At 33.2% G+C, this 22,418-nt stretch overlaps 3 protein-coding genes across 3 annotated transcripts; all 3 read left to right on the forward strand.

Annotated features, from left to right (window-relative positions):
• Window positions 1-7,935: 7,935 nt before the first annotated feature.
• Window positions 7,936-10,924, forward strand: LOC112027528 (paired amphipathic helix protein Sin3-like 1). The gene is made up of 7 exons (XM_065765106.1): window positions 7,936-8,033; window positions 8,634-8,982; window positions 9,661-9,844; window positions 9,927-10,025; window positions 10,148-10,264; window positions 10,347-10,446; window positions 10,613-10,924. The coding sequence occupies exons 2-5, from the start codon at window positions 8,780-8,782 to the stop codon at window positions 10,244-10,246; spliced, it is 585 nt and encodes a 194-aa protein (XP_065621178.1). The 5' UTR covers window positions 7,936-8,033; window positions 8,634-8,779; the 3' UTR covers window positions 10,247-10,264; window positions 10,347-10,446; window positions 10,613-10,924.
• A 6,256-nt stretch (window positions 10,925-17,180) lies between these two features.
• On the forward strand, window positions 17,181-19,704 carry LOC112029751 (paired amphipathic helix protein Sin3-like 2). Its single transcript, XM_065765105.1, has 5 exons — window positions 17,181-17,412; window positions 18,741-18,923; window positions 19,014-19,194; window positions 19,277-19,375; window positions 19,484-19,704. The coding sequence occupies exons 1-5, from the start codon at window positions 17,342-17,344 to the stop codon at window positions 19,580-19,582; spliced, it is 633 nt and encodes a 210-aa protein (XP_065621177.1). The 5' UTR covers window positions 17,181-17,341; the 3' UTR covers window positions 19,583-19,704.
• Window positions 19,705-21,196: 1,492 nt separating this feature from the next.
• On the forward strand, window positions 21,197-22,036 carry LOC112027917 (paired amphipathic helix protein Sin3-like 1). The gene is made up of 4 exons (XM_024060560.2): window positions 21,197-21,255; window positions 21,346-21,526; window positions 21,609-21,707; window positions 21,816-22,036. Exons 1-4 carry the CDS (start codon window positions 21,218-21,220, stop codon window positions 21,912-21,914), a joined length of 417 nt encoding a protein of 138 aa, XP_023916328.2. The 5' UTR covers window positions 21,197-21,217; the 3' UTR covers window positions 21,915-22,036.
• Window positions 22,037-22,418: the final 382 nt, after the last annotated feature.

The raw sequence follows: 22,418 nt of genomic DNA on the forward strand, positions 1-22,418 counted from the left end.
TATATATATATATATACAATCTTTGTTTCTTTTCTCGTTAACTTGGAAGCTACTATCTTGAATAAATTAAATTAAAACCTGATTAAATTATGTAAGTTTAATTAATCAATAGAATACTATCTTGAATAAATTAAACTAACTCCACTATCTCGAGTCATATAGCTAGTGAATTACTAAGTCCATATTTTGGGTGGTTGTTATATATTAGGCTGCCAGAATGGAAAAAGGCAAATTTTGAATGTTGGAGTGGTATGTAGATTTTTTTTTTTAATATTTAATTCTAACAAGTAGTCTTGCAATTTTAGAAAGTGTGAAACCTAATTCAGAATATATGAGATAGGAGCAATAGAAAATGGAAGCAGAGAAGATAGGAACAATAAATTTACGTGGAAAAATTAAGACTAAATCTATGAGGTTTTTTTTTTTTTAATTTTAATATAACTAGTTTTGTATCGATATTTTATTTTATTTTTTTGTTTAGTAAAAAGTTTAGTTTTGTGCGGTATTGTTTTGTCATATTGACTATTTTGCGTGCTTGTATGAAAATATATATATATATATATATATATGATTATTTTTGTTAAAGAATGGAGATGACAATAAATTTATTTATAAAGGAATTTATGTCATGATATGTTGAATAACTTATACATTGCAAAATGAACTTTACATGTCAATAGAAAAAACCTTTCACACGCTCAGGTGAATTATTTAAAAGCTTACGAAAACCATAGTTATAGAAATCTTCTAATTTCTATCTGACTTAGAAATGGGTCTTCAAATTCAAATTATATCATATCAAAATATTAAGATTGTGTTATTCATTGAAAAACAAAAACACTAATATCAACAAAGGGAGAAAAAAAGAACATAACGAAAGATATATAATATCACAAATCATTAAATTAAAAAATTAAAAATATTAATATTAATTTTTTAATTTATATTTTTTAATAAATTCAGATTTAAAATAGATTACTCTCAACCCAAACTTGTATTTTCCTATTTGGTGCATCGAAATGGATTGAAGTGGACCAAATTGACCGAAATAGACCAAAATGGACCAAAGAAGACCAACGTTGACCGCATTGACCTAAGTGGACCAACTGGGCACTGAATGGATTGAAGTGTACGGAATTGGACTAAAATGGACCGAAATATACCAAAGTGGACTGAAGTAGAAAGAAATGGACCGAATGGACTGAAGTGGACTGAATAGACCAAATTGGACCGAAATGTACCAAATGGACTGAAGTGGACCAAAATGGATCGAAGTGGACTGAATCATCGGCCACATCACCATTTTTTTTATTGATTTATTTTTCTAATTTTTTGATAATATTAAATATATAAAAAATTAATATATCTTCCATTTTTATATATTAATTTTTTGATATCATATGTAGGCATCTTCATAGGTATTGAGGATGTGTTTTCGATCAATGGTAAAAATTAATAGTTTATCTAAAACTTTTTAAAGTACAAAACTAAACTTTGAACTTTTGAAAAGTAACAAATTAAATCTCATCAAAATTGGGGTAACAATGTTTTGAAAATTCAATAATTAGGGGTGGGAAACTTGAATCCTAAATCTCATTATTGAATCTTTGTTTAAAGAAATCACCCAAAATGTGTCAACCAATTTAGCTACAATATCTCAACTTGGGGCAACACTCGTGGCAAGTGTTGTCCACATCCTAATGGTCTAGACCCAAGTAGGTTCATATAAGTAGACGTTAACATCAAAATGGGAGGGGTAAAAAAAAAAAAAGCCATGTGGAGAGACAACAAGAAAGAGAGATAGAGAGACTCATTCCGCCGTATTGGTGGCCACTCCATCTATAAGTTTTACTTCTTTTTTCTGTTTGTTTCTCTAAATTTCAGATATTGATTTGTTTAGAAAAATGTAACCAAAAATAAATATGATTCCTATTTCCAATAGCAAGATTTCACTCCCAAAATCTTTTTTTTTTTTTTTCCAATCCTTATACTATAGTTTCTTGCATCTCTTATCTAATAAATAATTCGTAGTGGCTCTCTTATCTTTTCTTTCCTGATGTTCTTCAATTTGCAAAACTTGGTTTTCTTTCATTTCTTTCTTTCTTTCCTATCCTTCTTGGGCAAACAAGTCATGCAACTTTGCTTCATCCCCTAAAACTCTTTTTCTTTCATGGGAGATATTTGTTTTTTAAGTTTCTTTGTTTCTTTTTTCTTGGTCAGTGTTTTGAGATTTGAGAATTTCGTGGTGATATGTGCTAATCGGAGTTCTCTTGATTCTACATGCTCTACAACCAATAAGGGGAAGTAGCTAGTGTTCTCATAACTATTGCTACCTTTGGGTATCAAGAAGGTTAGTAGTGGTAGTAGTCAGCAAAAAGCCGAAGTAACAACTTTTACAGGACAATAGGGAGCTAATGCTAATCCCAATGCCAAACCAACTGGGGATAAGTGTTACAGGTGTGGTGAACTAGGGCATCGGTCTCACTCATGTCCTAAGCTGGCCATTGTGAATTTAGTAGAGCAAGTGGAGGAGGGAGCTGAAGTAGAGAATGAAGATGTAGGAATTGAAAGTGTAGATCCCTATTCGTTTACCCCTAATGAGATCCAGGATGATGAAGAGGGTAAGCCCTTAGGGAGGTCCCTAGTCATTCAGAGGCTATTGCTCACACCAAGGAGGGAGTTGGACGATCAGTGACAAGAGATTGTGACCTCATTATTGATAACGACAGTGTGGAGAATATCCCTTCCAAGATTTTGGTCACTAAATTGGGGTTGAAGATAGAGAAACACCCCTTTCTATACAAAATAGGTTGGATTAAGAAAGGTACGCAAACTCTTAGTACTCATCAATGTTGAGTTACTTTTTCTATGAGTAAGAATTATGTAGATGAGGTGCTATGTGGTGTTGTTGAGATGGATACATGTCATTTAATTTTGGGAAGACCATGGCAGTAAGATGTAGATGTTACTCATAGATGTAGGGACAACGTGTATGTATTCTTTAAGAATGACAGGAAAACTGTCTTTGGTCCTATCAAGGAGGGCGGTGTACCCAAAGCTTCTAAAGTGAAGGGGAAGTCGTCGCTTCTTCTGGGTAAAAACGAGGATGCATTTGACAAGGAAGCTAGGGAATCGAAGCAGGTATTCATAGTTGTGGTGACTAATGGCAAGCCCAAAGTAGGACTTGAAATACCAGTAGTAGTGCAACCATTACTTAAGGATTTTAGGGAACTATTTCCAGATTAGCTGCCTATAGGATTGCCACTGATGCGTGACATTCAACACCAAATTGATTTGGTAGCCAGCCTACCAAACTTGCCACATTACTGGATGAATCCACAGGAGAGCCTTATCATGCAAGGTCAAGTGGTGAATTGCTTAGTAAGGGATAGATTAGAGAAAGCATGAGTCCATATGCAGTACTTGCCCTATTAACACCCAAGAAAGATGGAAGCTGGCGCATGTGTGTGGATAGTCAAGCCATGAACAAGATTATAGTCATGTATTGATTCCCTATCCTTCGATTGGATGATATGTTTGACATGCTAAGTGGGTCCGAGTGTTTCACCAAATTGGATCTGAAGAGAGGGTACAACCATATTCGTATTTGAATCGGTGGTGAGTGGAAGACAGCTTTCATGACAAAAGAGGAGCTTTATGAGTGGATGGTTATGCCATTTGGCTTATCAAATGCTCCTAGCACATTCATGCGACCTATGAATCAGGTTTTGAAACTATTTATTAGGAAGTTTATAGTTCTCTATTTTGATGATATCCTGATATACAGTAAGACAGAAGCTACTCATTACAATCATGTGCATGAGATGCTAAAGGTTTTATTGGCCAACAAGTTGTATGTCAACTTGAAGAAGTGTAGTTTCTTCACAAATAGGTTGTTGTTTTTGGGGTATGTAGTAAGTGTTGAGTGGATCCATGTCGATGAGGAAAAGGTTTGTGCTATTCAGGAGTGTCCAACCCCAAAGGCAATGAGCTATGTGCAAAGTTTTCATGGCCTCGCAACCTTTTATCAGAGGTTTGTTTGGAATTTTAGTAGCATCGTAGCCCCCATCACAGCATGTTTGAAGAAGAGGAAATTCTTTTGGGGTGAGGCAACAGAATAGAGCCTTGCACTAATCAAGGAAAAACTGAGTACCACCCTAATTTTAGCCTTGCCTAATTTTGAAGCATTGTTTCAAGTGGAGTGTGATGTATCAATTGTTGGAATCAGTGCTATATTATCTCAGAAAGGTAGACCAGTAGCTTTCTTCAGTGAAATAATTTCTAAGTCATGAAGCAAGTGGTCTACATATGAGTTGGAGTTATATGCTTTGGTGTGGACTTTAAAGCACTGGGAGCACTAGTTAGTACAAAGGGAGTTTGTGTTGTATACAGATCATCAGGCTCTGCAATTTATTAATAGTCAGACTGTCATCAACAGAATGCATGCCAGGTGGGTTGCATACATACAATGCTTTTCATTCTCCTTAAAGCACAAATCTGATGTTACTAACAAGGTAGCAGATGCACTTAGTTGATAAGCTTCTTTGCTGGTCACACTCATACAGAGGTTATCAGGTTTGATTATCTGAAGGAGTTATATGAGGAAGATGAGGATTTTGAAAATGTTTGGAGTCAATGTTAGTAGACTCAATTTTTGTGGATGGCATACACCTGCAAGGTGGTTTTCTCTTTCGAGGGAATTAGCTATGTATTCCTCAAAGTTCTTTAAGGGAGCAGGTTGTTCAGGAGTTCCATGGTGGAGGTTTGGGTGGTCATATGGGGTGAGACAAGACAATAGCACTTGTGGAGGAGTGATACTATTAGCCCTAGCTCAAACGAGATGTTGGCAATCATGTGAGGAAGTGCCCTATATGCTAGACAATTAAGGGGCAGTCTCAAAACACTGGTGTATGTGTCACTACTAGTTCGCCAGGCACCTTGGGAGGATTTGTCTATAGACTTTATATTGGGTCTCCCTCAAACCATGCAGCAAGGTATGGATTCTGTTTTTGTTGTAGTTGACAAGTATTCGAAGATATCTCATTTCATAACTTGTAGAAAGACCTCAGATGCCATTCAAGTAGCCAATTTGTTCTTCAAAGAGGTAGTGTGTTTGCATGGAGTGCCCAAGTCCATCACCTCTGACCAAGTACCAAGTTCCTCAGTCACTTTTGGAAGACTTTGTTGAGGCGGTTTGACTCATCCCTTAATTACAGCAGCACTAGTCATCCTCGATGGCCAGACAGAAGTTGTCAAGCGAACCTTAGATAATATGATCCAATGTATTTATGGAGAGAAGCCTAAATAGTGGGATCTTGCCTTGTCTTAAGCCGAGTTTGCTTACAATAGCACTATTAGCAGTAGCACGGGTAAGTCCCCTTTTTCCATTGTCTATTGTGTGCCTCCAAAACATGCTTTGGATTTGGTACCCTTACCTGAGCTTCTAAGAGTGAGCCAAGCTGCAGGAGATATGGTTGACCGCATTCAGACTATGCAAGAAGAAGTTGGGCAGTAACTTGAAGCTTTGAATGTGATAGACTAAGAATTTATTGACCCCTTTGTTAGCAAAGGGACCCAATGGAGCTTACTACTCACTTGTTAGTCTCCAAAGGAGAGCACCCCAGAATAGCAACTCATTCAACAAATTAATAATAAGTTGTTGTGAGTGAATGGGGATTGAAAATAAAGATCTTGGTTGCCATGACAGTCGATTGGATTGGTGAAGTTGACATCAAATCGAATGGCACTCCATGTTGCATGAGCATTGAAGCTTTTTTTTAAATTTTTTTTTTTTTTAAATAATGATCTAATCTTTAATCAAGTGTAAAGGTATAGACCTTGCCAGCAGATGGGAACTATTAATTATTAATTATTTTCCTTTTCAAAATGAAAACTTTGCATCTAGTTAATTTATTCTGCAATGATTTATATCCATGTATCCAATCTTTGTTCTCTTCTCGTTAATTTGGAAATACTGCATAAACTGTCAAAACATTCACCACCTCTTCTTTAGTAAGTTTAATTAATCAATGGAAAACTATCTTTAATAAATCAAACCAACTCCACTAACACGAGTCAAAACTTACTCAATATATAGATAGTGAATTCCTATGCCATTTTTTGGATGATTGTTATCTATGAAACTACCAGAATGGAAGTAGTCAAATTATGAATGTTTGACTGGTATGTAGATTTTTTTAAAGAAAAATTAATTAATTCGAACAAGTAGTCTTGCCATTTTATTAATAATACTACTTTTTGTTATCTATATTTTTTAATAAATTCAGATTTAGAATAGATACTCTCAACCCAAACTTGTATTTTCTCACTTGGTGCATCAAAATGGACCAAAATGGACCAAACAAACCGAAATAGATGGAAGTGGATTGAAATGGACTAAAATAGACCGAAGTGGACCGAAGTGACTAAAGAGGACCAAATTGACCGAAATGGACCAACTGGACACCGGATGAACCGAAGTTGACTGAAATAAACTGAAGAGGACCAAAATATACCGATGTAGATTGAATGGATTGAAGTGGACCGAAATAGATAGAATGGACACCAAATGGATTGAATATGACTAAAATATACCAAATGGATTGAAGTGGACCAAATTGGCTGAAATGGATTGAATGGATTGAACTGGATCAAATTGGACGAAAATGGACCAAATGGATCAAACTGGATTAAATTGGACTGAAGTGAACCGAATCATTGACCACATCACCATTTTTTTATTAATTTATTCTTACAATTTTTTTTTATAATATTAAATATATATAAAAAATTAATATATCTACAATTTTATGATATCATACATCTTCATGGTTCTTGAGGATGTATTTGTGATCACTGATCGATGGTAAATATTGGGGTAACAACATTTTGAAAATTTAATAATTGGGGGCGGGAAACTTAAATCCTAGATCTCTTTATTAAATACCAGCTTCAAAAAAAAAAAAATTCAAAATGTGTCAACCAATTTAGATAATATAATAATAAATTTGTCAAAATTTTGCAATTATGAAAAATATAATAATAAAATGTAATCTACTAATAAATTTGTCAAAATTTATAGTTAATAAAGAAATACTGACTAGGGTCATAGCCTAATGCTACGACCAAGTATATTGCCAAACCTTGTCCATTTATTAATTAATAAATAATATATACACGTGCCAAGTGTTGTCTGCAATCATATAAGTAGACGTTAACATCAAAATGGGGGGAAAAAAAAAGCCGTGTGGTGTGGATTGGCGAGAGAGAAAGTGAGCAAGAAAGAGAGACAGAGAGAGGCCCTTCGCATCAGCTGGTCTCGATCTTGCTTGGTGGTGCCCCTCTCAATAATGATGTCTTCCACGAACGCACCAAGCACATTGAAATCGACTGCCACATTACTCGCCAGCATCTCAAGAAAGGCAATCTCAAGTTGTTCTCCATCTCGTCTGCTGACCAGCCTGCTGATATCTTCACCAAGTCTCACTCACCTGGTCGTCTTCGAGATCTTATATTCAAACTCCAGTTGGCTTCCTCCTTGCCACCTCGAGTTTGAGGGGGGATGTTAGTGTATAGATTAGCCCATTGGGCTTAGCCTAGTATATTACTTGTACTATACTTCTATTACTTGTACTGCACACATACCTAGCCTATATAAAGGCTCTCTTTTGTATATTGACACACATATAATATTATACAGACTATTCAGTCATTCTCTCTCTTTTTATATTGTTAACAGTTTCTAAATTTTGGATTTGATTTGGTTAGAAAAATGTAACCAAAAACGAAAATGAATTCTCCACTTCTGATTCCTATTTTTAAATAATTTGTAATGGCTCGCTTGTCTTTTCTTTCCTGATGTTCTGCAATTTGCAAGAGCTGGTTTTCTTTGGTTTCTTTCTTTCTTTCTTATCCTTATTGGGTCTCTTATTTTACATTTCTTTCTTTGGTTAGTGATTTGAGATTAGTTCGGAAATGAAGAGATTAAGAGACGATGGTAGCTCTTCGCAGTCTGCTTCTTTGAGTGGAGACTCGTAAGTTTCTTTCTCTTTTGTTGTTTTTAACAAACTTTTTTTTTTGGTAGAAATAGAATTATTTGATTCCTTAAGTTCTGTTTGGTTCACTCAATAAAAAGTTCTGTATTTGGTTTGTTAAAAAATGTTTTTTAAACCACTCAAATGCTTTTGCTTGGTGATTTTTTGAATGATGGAATTTGCTGAATTTTTATGGGTTATATTTCTGTACTATTGTTTGAATTTGAATCATGCTCTTGCCTGGTTTTTAAATGGGTTCTGCTTGTTGTAATTGGATTTTATTTTGAAGCAAATTTGCATGTCAGAATTTTTTAAGTGAATTGTGACAAATGAAAGCTTAGAATTATTTCCTTTTGTGGGATTTTTTTTTTTTTTGGTTGATAATTGGATGATTACAACAATGGGGAGAGGGATTCAAATCTTAGTTCTCCAGGTATCAGCTAGTTATAAACTTTTTTACTCTCATAGAGATCACATTGATGGTATGAATATGTTGTGTTTATGGAATGCCTGTGCTATACATGTTAACAGTCTCGGATATATTGTTGTTATGCTAATTATATATCTATATATATATATATATATATTGTCGATGTGAAGAGATGGGCAATCCCAAGTCCCAGCGAGTGGTCTTGGTGATACCTCTCAGGAACTAACAATAAATGATGCCAAAACCTATCTCAAGGAAGTAGAGGAAACGTTTCAAGACCAAAAGGAGACATATGAAGAGTTTCTTAATGTCTTGAATGATTTTAAGGCTTGAAGGTACAGCAATCGCATGTATGAAGTTTTTGTCTTGGATTACTGGAACATGGCATCTAAAACCTAATGGATTATGCCATTGCTTGTTCGTGCAAAACTATACTGTTGGCGTCATTTCCAAAGTGAAGGAATTATTTGAAAGGCATTATAACTCGAAGCAGCTGTCTAGTTCTTCGCCTGGCGACTTGTAAGTTTCTTTCTCTGTACTCTTTTCTCTTTTCTTATTTTTACAGTTATTTTTTTGTTCTGTTTGGTTTGCTAGAAAAATGTTTTGTGCGAGGGTAGATTTTTTTCTTCTTTTTCTTTTAAACCTCTCTAATGCTTTTGCTTAGTGATTTTTTATATGATGGAATTTTCTGAATTTTTGTGACGGAAGAGAGATATGGGATATATTTCTGTTCTATTGTTTGAACTTGAATCATGCTCTTGGCTGGTTTTGTAATGGATTCTGCTTGTTGTAATTGGAATTTATTTTTAGGCAAGTTTTCATGTGAAAATTTTTTAAGTGAATTGTGACAAATGAATTATTGGAATGTTTTAATTTTTGTGAATTAGTTTGCCGTTTAAATCGACTGAGTGTCATGCTATCAGCAGAAAGTTATAAACTTTTGAGAGCACATTTATAGTTTGAATAGGTTGTGATGTATGGAATAACTTTGCTAGAGAGTCTGGGATGAATCGTGCTTGTACTAATATTTTGAATATATATATGTGGATTTGAAGCTATGGGCAATCCCAAGTCCCAGTAGATGATGATGGTGGTGGTGGTGGTGGTACTCTCATTGCATTTATGAAGTTTTTTTCTTGGATTAATGGAACATTGCATCCAAAACCTAATGGATTGTGCCATTGTTTCTACTTGCAGAATTGGCACTGTTAGCGTCATGATCAGAGTGAAGGAAATATTTGAAGGGCATAACAACTTGATTTCTGGGTTTAACATCTTCTTGCAAAAGGGTTATGAAATAGCCCTTGACAATGATGAGGCCCTTCCACAAGAGAAGACAGTTGAATGTCAGGAAGCTATCAGCTTTGTGAAAAAGATAAAGGTGAAAATATTGTTTCACTCTGTTGAATTTCAACTGCAAATGTTGGTTCCTTGTGGTTTAATGAGGACCTTTGTTCCTACAGATACGCTTTCAAAATGATGTACATATTTATAAAGCATTCTTAGACATTTGGAATATGTACTGGAATGAGCATAAGGACATAATAGAGGTCTACAGTGAGGTAAATATATGCTATGGTTCTGTTTGTTTTGCTGCTCTTATTTATTTTATTTTTTTCTTTTTTAAGTTTTCTTGTTAATGTGATTTTCAGTATTCTTTAAAGTTTTTGTTTTACAATTTCAGATTTCCTCTCTTTTTAATGGTCATCTGGATTTGCTTGATGAGTTCAGAAGATTTCTTCTGGAAGCTGCATATCTTTCAGCAGAGCATGTTGGTATGTGAATTGTGAACAAGATAAAGGTGAATGTACTGTTTTGCTCTGTTGAATTTCAACAGAAAATGCTGGTTTCATGCAATTTAATGATGAATTTTGTTCCTACAGAAACACTATCGTCAAAATGCTAGACATTATAAAGCTTTCGTAGACATTTTTAAAAATGTACAGGAAGGAGCACAAGGACAAAACCAAGGTCTACAATGAGGTAATAACCGTGCTAGATATATATTATGGCTCTGTTTGTTCAATGCTCTTGCTTTATTGGAAAGTTTCTTATTCAAGTAATTTTTTCAGTATTTTTAGTGGCCTTGATTTTTTTGTTTTCTTAGTGGTTTTTGTTTACAATTTTCGGTTGCCACTATTCTTTTCAGATCATCCAGATTTGCTTGACGAGTTCACTTTTCTACCAAAAGCGGCATCACTTTTAGCACATAATGCCCCATATCTACGAAACTGCTTTGAATATTTTAATGAGCGGAGCTCTAGCATGCCCACATACATGTCAAAATGGTTAGTATTAGGATCTTCTTCATTCCATTTCCCGGTTTGACAGACACTCAATCCGTTGTCAATTCAAGAAGAAAAAAGAAGCAAAATGTAACCTGAAATGGACTTGGAGCCTATAACATTCCACATTTTATTCTTTTGAATGGATTTTTAGCCTTTGTTTGGGAGTTCATAAAGGAATGAAATGGAATGGTAAGCCAATAAATCTATTTCTTTCTTTTAGCATTCTATCATTAATTCCCATGCTAATAGTGTTGCATTTTGGGTCAATAATTTAATTGAAAGAGACAATATACTTTACCGATAACAATTTTTTTTTTGGGTATAGTTTATGCATTTAATTTGTTACTTCTGAAATAAAAAAATCAAATAAATTTAGATTTGAATTGGGGATGGGAATTTATCGTATAAGACTCTACATCACAAGTTGCAAATGAGGCAGTAAAAACGTTGGGCTATGTCTACTGTATCCATTATATTTTATCTATAATTTAAAAAAAAAAATATCAGCTTTACATAGGTTTACTATTAACAATATTTTTGTTATGCATTAATCACAATAATCATTCAAAAAAATTCTAAAACAATATGTGCGTATACTAAACTCATCATTCACGCTTTGCATGTGTAATAAGACTTTTATTTTTATTTTTTATTTTGAGTTTAGTAAAATAGAGATAGTGTCCTAAGTTTTTAGAATTTTGATAAAAGTTTGAAAACCTAAAACTTAGGAACTCTTTTAAAAATAGTAAATTACTCTTTTAACCGGTTTGTGTTTTTAAATTTAAAATTATTCAACTAAAAGATAGGGGTATTTTAAAGAATTTAAGAATTTGTGTGGGGATATTTTAGTACGCAAAATAATGAAACTCAAATAGAAAATCCTGTTATTAATAGTATAGATACTGTATTTCCAAAATCAAATAAATTTCTAAAACAAGGTACTCATAATACAACCCTACCTCATTGTCATTCCTAATCCCGAAAGACCAAACACCACATTACAATACAAAGAAACTGACTATGAGAGGGCACCTCCAAAGATTTCACATTTAAAGACTTATTTTCAATCCATTTGCCTAATTCACATGAGATTTGTTTATTTCTCCGATCATTCACTTGAAGGAAAGTTGAAAAGGGCTTATTATTTTTTTTATTGTTATAATACATGTACCTTTTAAATATTACATCCAAAAATATGAGTCCCTCCCCTACCCAAAATTTTAAAAAATAAATAAATAAATAATAAAATTGGTTGCCTACCCCAGTGGTTCCAATATATGACCCCCGGCCTCTAAAAAGTAAATTTTTACCAAAACAAGCTTTTCCTTTTATAAAAAGAAAAGAAAAAAGAGAGTGATGATAGAATAGAGTTTCTTATTTTTAGCTATTTCCTATTTTGTCTTGTGAGTTTTGCTTGTTAAGTCTAAGTAGAGGGGTTTTAACTAAATAATTTCCTCTTGCTCATTTTTGTTTCAAATTATTCTTATTTCTTAACCTAAGGATTTTTTTTTTTTTTTTTTCCAAAATCTCTTAACCTAATGACTTGATTGAGTCCATCAGACTTTTCTTCTATTTTCTTTGACTAATGAATCATAAATAAGAATTATAGAGGAATAATTTATGAAATTTCTCTGATTGAAGACATGCTCATTTGTTCATATCATTCCAAAGACCACCAATAATGGTCGGGATAGCTCATAAGTCAGGACAAAATTGCCAAATGCCCTTTTCGGGCAAAAATAGCAGCTCTTTGCTCCATTTTCCAAACTAATTAGAAAAATGCCCTTTTTTTGTAACTTGATTTGTAATAAATCAAGTTTAAAAAAAAATTTCTGGAGCCCTATAACTCAATTTCATGGAGGTTGAGTTACAAAACACTACTATAGGTCCTGAAAACGTCACTATAAGCTCCTTAAAAATGCCGCTATAGGGTCTAACTCGATTTATCACAAATCGAGTTTCAAAAGAAGGGCATTTCCATAATTAGTTTGGGAAAGAGGGCAAAGAGCTGCTATTTTTGCCCGAAAAGGGCATTTGGCAATTTTTTCCTCATAAGTCATAATGTTAAATTTTTTTTTTTTGCTTAAAGAAATAGCTAAATATGAGAGATTTAAAGTTACAATTGATAGTACTCTAAAAAAAAATATTAGATTTGTTAATTAATTTATTTTGGATTGTGAAAATATGTCTAAAATTAAAACTTGGGGAAATTATACTTTACCACCCTAAACTATACCTTAGATTACACTTTGCACCTTAAACTATTTGATTGCACGCTTTGCACCCTAAACTATAACATTTGTTATACTTTGCACCCCACAACTACAAGTTAGTTTTACTGTTAAATTAGATGGAAATTTATAGCACATGGCTTACATGTGATTTTTACTTAGGTGGCACATAGTTTAAAGACAAAAACACCCTCTTTCCCATCAATTAAAAACAAAAGCTCTCTCTCACATGCTAGCATCTTCTCCTCCCAAATCAAATTCTGTCTAACCCTAAATCCCCAATAGTTCTCATGCGTGCCCAGCATCAGCTCTTCCCCTCTCTCTCCGCCAACAGCTCTTCTCTTCTCTTAAAATTCTTCAGTTGCTCCTCTAAAACATGTCTTCATCTTTATATTATTATTTTTTTGAATACAGATAATTATAATAGAATCCGAGAGATAATTAATGCAAACACATACAACCAACATCTGAAGAAAAAAAAAGACCAGCCCTACCATGTGAGATATATATATATATATATAGTAAAATCTTTACAACACCTATAACATAAAACTATAAATATCAATATTAAAAAAAAATTGAAAATGGATTCAATCTTGACATACTTCTTTAAAAGTTTATATTAGTCTTGTTACCTTATATTATTCCCAAAGGGCCAAAACTGTCTCTGGACTTCATGTTTTTAGATAGTTTTCTAATTTTTTTTTTTTTTTTAAACTTGATGTAGATTTCCATTTTTTTTGCAACTTATTATTATTTTACTTAGTGGAGCAACTAAACAATGAGAGAAAGGAGAGGAGTTGACACATGAGAGCTGTTGGGAATTTAGACAAATGTGATTTGGGGAGGAGGAGATGCTACGCATGTGAGAGAGAGATATTTTGTTTTTCATTGATTGGAAAAGGGTGTTTTTGTCTTTAAATTGTGTGTCACTTAAACAAAAATCTTGTGCAAGTCATGTGTTACAAATTTCCATCAAACTTAATAGTAAAACTAACTTTGGGGTGCAAAGTGTAACAAAGGTCATAGTTTAGGGTGTAAAGCGTGCAATCTAATAATTTATGGTGCAAAGTGTAATCTAGGGTATAGTTTAAGATGGTAAAATGTAATTTTCCCTTAAAACTTAGCTCAATTGTATAAATTGGAGGAGGAACCAAGGAACATAAAGTGAACACACAAATAATGGGAGAAGAGATTTGGATTCGTTTTAAAAGTACAAAATTAAAACATGTACTTTTAAAAGGTAACAAATTAAATCCCATCAAAATTGGGATAATATTGTTTTAATAATTTGACAGTTACGGCCTCTTGGCTTAGGGCAAGGGTATCCGTTGATATATGGACATGTGTCAAACAAGTTTAGAGCATTTAGACTCAAATGGGTCCAAGGTCGGCCCTAGGTCTAGGCTTAGGCCATCGCCGAGGGCCCCCTACTAGAGAAATGCGCCAAATTTTGGGGCAAAAATTGATATATATTTTTCAGAGATACAGGAAAAAAAAAAATTATTTTTACATTTTTCCTCTACTTTTAAGAAGTCTCAAAGAATGGAGTAATAGTAGAGATAATACAACTTTAAATACATGGATTTACAAATATATGTGCACTAATTGCAAAAAATAATTCATATAGCAAAATGCTAGTAATATTATTAATTTTACTCGAAAACCTTTACAAATTGATGTGACATTAATTAATATGATTTGTGAACATCAACAACCTATTAAATGCATTTTTGAATTACTTTTTGTGATTATTAATACATCTTTATTAGCCTCATATTGTACTGTTTATAATATGAGAGATGTTACGTCTACAACAATTTTACAACAAATCACATGTGGTTAATTGTTATTGGTTCAAATTTGAAACTAACACTAAGATTACTTTTTTGTCCCAACAATAACAACCAGTAACAACCTGCCACTTATGATTTGTTGTAAAAATATTGTAGACATATCATTTCTCTTATAATATCCTTAACATTATTCATTCAAATACTTGTTTATTATCTTCTTGAGGTGTCACTAATCATATTTATTGCTACATCATTTGTATGTATTTTTTAGTATTTTTCCATACAAAAAAAAAGCATCATACAAAATAAGAAGAATGATTTATGTTATAAAAAAAATTATGATATTAAACAATATCATAATATATTATATAATAAAAGTAACAGTAATGTAGTACACTTAAAAAGGTCTTTTATAACATTCTATTCAATTAATGTTAGACTTTTTGTTTATATCAACTTCTTCAATGTGAAGTGTATATATATCTCAAAAAATTCATAATGAATACCTATAATATTGTTCTTTTTCTCTATTCTTCTCTTCTCTTCTCTTACCTATAACTTTGCAAGTATGTATTTGTTTACTCTAATATTTTTATCAATCTTTGAATTTTCTATTAGAGAATTGTTACATATTGCATACTTTTATTTTTGTTTTTTGCATGTATTTCATTTTTTATTATTAAAAAGTTAGTTTATTGTAAGAGAAATATATAAGAAATTGACTAAAAATTATGATTTGTCACAATAATTGGCTAAGATTTATGGACCATTTGAAGTTCTTCATGTTTAGAACTTATAGATCAACCATAACATGCCCGATGATTTTAACGTATTTATTAAATTAATATATACGTTAAACCAACTTAAAATATCTATAATGTTGATTCTCAACAAAAAAATAAAAATAATAAAATAAATATCTATAATGTTTTATAAATTTATAAGAGAGATGCTATGTCTACAATATTTTTACAACAAATCATAAGTGGTTAGTTGTTATTGTTCAAATTTGAAACTAATACTAAGATTACTTTTTTACCCCAACAATAACAACCAGTAATAACCTGCTACTCAGAATTTGTTGTAAAAATATTTGTAGGTATATCATTTCCAATTATAATAGAGCTAATGATTATAACATGCCAGATGATTTTGAATTATTTATAATTTAAATTATAACTTATAATGTCTATCTTTAGTTCATGTCTAATATATATATATTTTTTTAAATTTCTCAAAGTTGAAAATTTTTTAGATTTAAAAAAAAAGATACGTTTATAGATATTTTTTTGTTTTATTTTAATTGAAACGTTAATTATGAAATAATCGAAGGTTTCATCAAATTGCAAAAAAATTTGTTAAATTTTTTTTTTTAAAAAAATTGTCCTTATCTTTTTTCTTATAAATTTAAGTTGATAAAAATTTTAATTTGATTATAATCTAAATTTTTTATTTCATTCTTTTATTATTAATATATCTATCATCTTAAAAATTTAGAATACACGTAAAGTAGTTAAAGTGAAAGAATAATTAAATAAGGACTTTGGAGTTTATGTGGAGATAAATTTTAAAATAATAACACACGTCTGAACCCTCGAGGGAGTTCTGGGAGTATTGGTATATGTCTTTTAATAGTAGTTTTTAATTTTTAAATAGCATTACTAGTATTTTTAATATTTTTTTACCCACGTGAATTTCTACGTACGTTTTTAAACGACAATTTTCAGTTTTTATATGAATCTACAATCACAGATGTCGTCTTTTAGGTTTCCTGGTTTCTATGTTTTTTGGGTTAGCGATTTGAAAATTGAGAATTGAGAATTTCGTGGTGGATTGGTTCGGAGATGAAGAGATTAGGAGACGATGGAAGCTCTTCGCAATCTAATTTGCCGTCTGGTTCTTCGAGTGGAGATTCGTAAGTTTCTTTTTCTTCTCCGTACGCTTTTCTCCTTCTCTATGTTTGAAGTTGAATCATGATCTTGGCACGTTTATAGATATTTTTTTTTGTTTTATTTAATTGAAACGTTAATTATGAAATAATCGAAGGTTTCATCAAATTGCAAAAAAATTTGTTAAATTTTTTTTTTTTAAAAAAATTGTCCTTATCTTTTTTTCTTATAAATTTTAAGTTGATAAAAATTTTAATTTGATTATAATCTAAATTTTTTATTTCATTCTTTTATTATTAATATATCTATCATTCTTAAAAAATTTAGAATACACGTAAAGTAGTTAAAGTGAAAGAATAATTAAATAAGGACTTTGGAGTTTATGTGGAGATAAATTTTAAAATAATAACACACGTCTGAACCCTCGAGGGAGTTCTGGGAGTATTTGGTATATGTCTTTTAATAGTAGTTTTTAATTTTTAAATAGCATTACTAGTATTTTTAATATTTTTTTACCCACGTGAATTTCTACGTACGTTTTTAAACGACAATTTTCAGTTTTTATATGAATCTACAATCACAGATCGTCTTTTTAGGTTTCCTGGTTTCTATGTTTTTTGGGTTAGCGATTTGAAAATTGAGAATTGAGAATTTCGTGGTGGATTGGTTCGGAGATGAAGAGATTAGGAGACGATGGAAGCTCTTCGCAATCTAATTTGCCGTCTGGTTCTTCGAGTGGAGATTCGTAAGTTTCTTTTTCTTCTCCGTACGCTTTTCTCCTTCTCTTATGTTTGAAGTTGAATCATGATCTTGGCTGGTTTTGTTAATGGGTTCTGCTTATTGTAATTGGATTTAATTTTTAAGCAACTTTTTGTGTGATAATTTTTTTAATTGAAAGCTTGAAAATTTTCCCTTTTGTGGGATTTTGTTTTTGTGGGGTGGAATTGGATGATTACAACAATGGGGGGAATTGGATTTTTTCCTAGAAAATTACTTGGTCACATTGAGAATAGCATAGATTGTATCGGCCACATCGGCGGCCTCAGCAGTGACCCGATACGCGATATCTCCAGACGAAACAACACTGGAAGATTCAAAAAACGCAAGGTCCCTCTGCAGGACCCGATCAAAAACATGGAGCCTAATTCGAAACCCGGCGTTCAAAGCAGCGTCCCACAGGAACGCTTGCTGCCAGTAACTGGCGACGAATCGGACCAACAGCAAAGCCCCTAAGACCAAACCCTGGTCTCTCAACTTGAGGGCGGTGGTGGCGGTGGTGGTGGTGGTGACGGTGGAGGAGAATTGGGAGAGCTTGGGGACGAGCTTGGAGAGGGAGAAGACGGAGACGAGGCTGCAGAGCCAGCCGAAGAAGATGGGTCTGTGCTGAGAGAGGAGGTAAGGTTTGAGGGGAGGAGGGAAATTTGTGGAAAATAGTACTTCTTTATGTTGACGTCTGTTTGCTTGTTAACCAAAAGCTTTTTTGTCTTTTTCTCTTTACTTTCTCCCAAGCTCTCAAACGGCTCATGTGCATTGGACATAGTACTATAGTAGAGGAGTTTTGCAAAGGGTAAAGTAAAAAGAAAGATAAGAATTTTGGATGAATTACGTTGTTTATTAGTCCTCGACTTTTGTAGCCTAGTGGGGTTGGTGAGTGGTTGGTCACTTGCCATTTAGACTTAAAGTGGCTGTCTTGAATTTGACTAAGTGCTCTCCACTTCAAGTCTAGACATCAGTACTTTGAAAAAACTTTCTTGAACAACGATTTACCTCGTTATAAGCCTACTCGTCACGAATAATGATTAGTTTCTGGTTGAAAGTTTTAAGAAAACACTGTTAGTGGCGGCTCTAGGATTTTTTTTAGGGGGTCAGCAATAGCAAAACTATAAGCAGGCAATGCTACTGACGAGAAATTTGAACTCTGGGAATCAGTTTTCTGTTAAATTAGACTTTTGTACTCTTATAGAGGTCACATTGATAGTATGAGTATGTTGTGTTTATGGAATAGCTATGCTATAGATGTTTATAGTTTGGGATGAATTGTGGTTATGCTAATTTTATATATATAATGTGAAGATATGGGCAATCCCAAGTCCCAGCAAGTGGAGGTGGAGCAGGTAGTGATCTTGGTTGTACCACAGGAAAACCAACAACATATGAATGCTTAAGCTATATCAAGGACGTGAAGGAAACATTTCAAGACCAAAGAGAGAAATATGACATGTTCCTTGAGGTCTTAAATGATTTTAAGGCTCAAAGGTACAGTAATTGCATTATGAATTTTTTGTCTTGGATTAATGGAACATTGCATTTAAAACCTAACTGATTATGCATCATTTGTTCTTGTAGAACTGATATTGTTGGTGCCAGTGCCAGAGTGAAGGAATTATTTGAAGGCCATAATAACTTGATTTCTAGGTTTAACATCTTCTTGCCAAAGGGGTATGAAATAACCCTTGAGGTTGATGAGGCTGCTTTACAAAAGAAGGTTGAACTCAAAGGAGCTATCAAATTTGTGAACAAGATAAAGGTGAAAATACTGTTTTGCTCTGTTGAATTTTAACTGCAAATGTTGGTTCTTTGTGGTTTAATGGTGACCTTTGTTATTACAGAGACGCTTTCAAAATAATGAACATGTTTATAAAGCATTCTTAGACTGTTTGAATACGTACCGGAAGGAGCACAAAGACATAAATAAGGTCTACAATGAGGTAAATATTTGTTATGATTCTGTTTATTTCACTGCTCTTGTTTTGGAAAGTTTTTTTTCGTTAATGTAATTGTCAATATTCTTAGAGGTTTTCATTTTACAATTTCAGGTTTCCATTCTTTTTGATGGTCATCCAGATTTGCTTGATGAGTTCACAACATTTATTCCGGAGGCAGCATCTGTTTCAGCAAAGAATCTTGGTTTGTGAATTGTGAACAAGATAAAGGTGAATATATTGTTTTTGCTTTGTGAAATGTGAACAAGATAGAGGTGAATATACACTTTTGCTCTGTTGAATTTTAACAGAAAATGTCGGTATCTTTGGTTTAATGATGAATTTTATTCCTACAGAAACACTTTCAAAGATGAGGTACTAAGAGCATTCACATTAGTCCGTTTATAGTCTTCTAAAATAGAAAAAGTACAACTTTTACACATTTTGAACCAAAAAACACCCACATCAATCCGTTTAAAAATGTGTAAAGTCTTTTAAATTTTCCAACAAGCTACAGTACCCGTGTAAATTTACACGGGCACTGTAGCATGTGTATTTAATTTTTTAATAGTTTTTCTCTCTCGTCTTTGCTCTCACTCTCACTCTCACCTGACTCTCTCCTTGTCTCTGCTCTCACCTCACCTCACTCCCCCTTTTCCTCATTTGCTCTCACTCTCACCACTGCCACCGGTTAAACCATGCCTCCACTACCACCGATCATCAAACCCTCCACTGCCGACGGTCAAGTCCATCACACTTGCCACCATGAGCGAAGATGCTTCATCATACCCTCCAATCGAGCCGACCAACTTCGATCTAATTGTCTCTAACCCTCTTTCGTTTTTTCCATCAGATCAGAACAGCGAACCAATCTCTTGCCGCCACTACCACCGATTGCCACCGCCACCGATCGTTGATCTCTCCACTGATCTGATTGCTTTCCTTTATTTCTGGTTGTTTGATCAGTGGGTTTTGGGTTGAATGGGGTTGATTTGGCATTCATTTGGGTTGAATGAGATTTCAAGTATTTGGGTTGATTTGGCTTTCTTTTGGGTTGAATGGGGTTTTGGGTATGTGGGTCGATATGGCCGGGTGAGTTGATGATGTTTGGCTGGATGGGTTGACGATGGTGGAGGTTGGTTGCTTGGTGATGGCGGTTGGTCTGTGAGAGAGAGATAGGCAGTGAGTGAGAGGGATGTGAAGAAAATAATATAAAATAGTAAAAGAATGAATATTTTATTGAATAAATGTGTAGAATATATAAACTGATGTGGGTGTTTTGTAAAAGTGGACGTATAAAATAGAAAAAGTAGGTTTTTCGTGTAAAATAGACAGAAAATTTAAATGGGCTGATGTGGATGCTCTAATTGTGGTAAATATATGTTTGTTCACTTCTCTTGTTTTACTAGATAGGGATTCTTATTCATGTAATTTTTAGTATTTTTGTAGCCTTGATTTTTTGTTTTCCTAGTGTTATTGTTTAATATTTTTTGGTTGCGATTCTTTTCTATGGTTAACCTGATTTGCTTGATGAGCTCACAATAGTTCTACCAAAATCAACATCGCTTTTAACGCAGAATGCCCCATATCTAAGAAACTAATTTTTAACATACATGTGGGAACAATTAGTCTTCGGATACTCTCCACTTATTAGTATCATTTTATTATCTATCATTAACAACTTGTTACTTCCATAGTTGTGAAAATTGTTTTGACTCCATAGTTGCGAAAATTGTTTTGACTTAATAGTGTTTATTTTTCTAAATAGCTATGCTTTTTAATTTTGAAAAATTATAGGGACACAACATTTTTTTTTTTTTTTTTTAAGACCAAAGAGAGAAATATGACATGTTCCTTGAGGTCTTAAATGATTTTAAGGCTCAAAGGTACAGTAATTGCATTATGAATTTTTTGTCTTGGATTAATGGAACATTGCATTTAAAACCTAACTGATTATGCATCATTTGTTCTTGTAGAACTGATATTGTTGGTGCCAGTGCCAGAGTGAAGGAATTATTTGAAGGCCATAATAACTTGATTTCTAGGTTTAACATCTTCTTGCCAAAGGGGTATGAAATAACCCTTGAGGTTGATGAGGCTGCTTTACAAAAGAAGGTTGAACTCAAAGGAGCTATCAAATTTGTGAACAAGATAAAGGTGAAAATACTGTTTTGCTCTGTTGAATTTTAACTGCAAATGTTGGTTCTTTGTGGTTTAATGGTGACCTTTGTTATTACAGAGACGCTTTCAAAATAATGAACATGTTTATAAAGCATTCTTAGACTGTTTGAATACGTACCGGAAGGAGCACAAAGACATAAATAAGGTCTACAATGAGGTAAATATTTGTTATGATTCTGTTTATTTCACTGCTCTTGTTTTGGAAAGTTTTTTTTCGTTAATGTAATTGTCAATATTCTTAGAGGTTTTCATTTTACAATTTCAGGTTTCCATTCTTTTTGATGGTCATCCAGATTTGCTTGATGAGTTCACAACATTTATTCCGGAGGCAGCATCTGTTTCAGCAAAGAATCTTGGTTTGTGAATTGTGAACAAGATAAAGGTGAATATATTGTTTTTGCTTTGTGAAATGTGAACAAGATAGAGGTGAATATACACTTTTGCTCTGTTGAATTTTAACAGAAAATGTCGGTATCTTTGGTTTAATGATGAATTTTATTCCTACAGAAACACTTTCAAAGATGAGGTACTAAGAGCATTCACATTAGTCCGTTTATAGTCTTCTAAAATAGAAAAAGTACAACTTTTACACATTTTGAACCAAAAAACACCCACATCAATCCGTTTAAAAATGTGTAAAGTCTTTTAAATTTTCCAACAAGCTACAGTACCCGTGTAAATTTACACGGGCACTGTAGCATGTGTATTTAATTTTTTAATAGTTTTTCTCTCTCGTCTTTGCTCTCACTCTCACTCTCACCTGACTCTCTCCTTGTCTCTGCTCTCACCTCACCTCACTCCCCCTTTTCCTCATTTGCTCTCACTCTCACCACTGCCACCGGTTAAACCATGCCTCCACTACCACCGA

This window comes from Quercus suber, unplaced genomic scaffold (genome assembly GCF_002906115.3).
Source record: "Quercus suber isolate HL8 unplaced genomic scaffold, Cork oak 2.0 scaffold_607, whole genome shotgun sequence".
NCBI lineage: Eukaryota > Viridiplantae > Streptophyta > Magnoliopsida > Fagales > Fagaceae > Quercus > Quercus suber.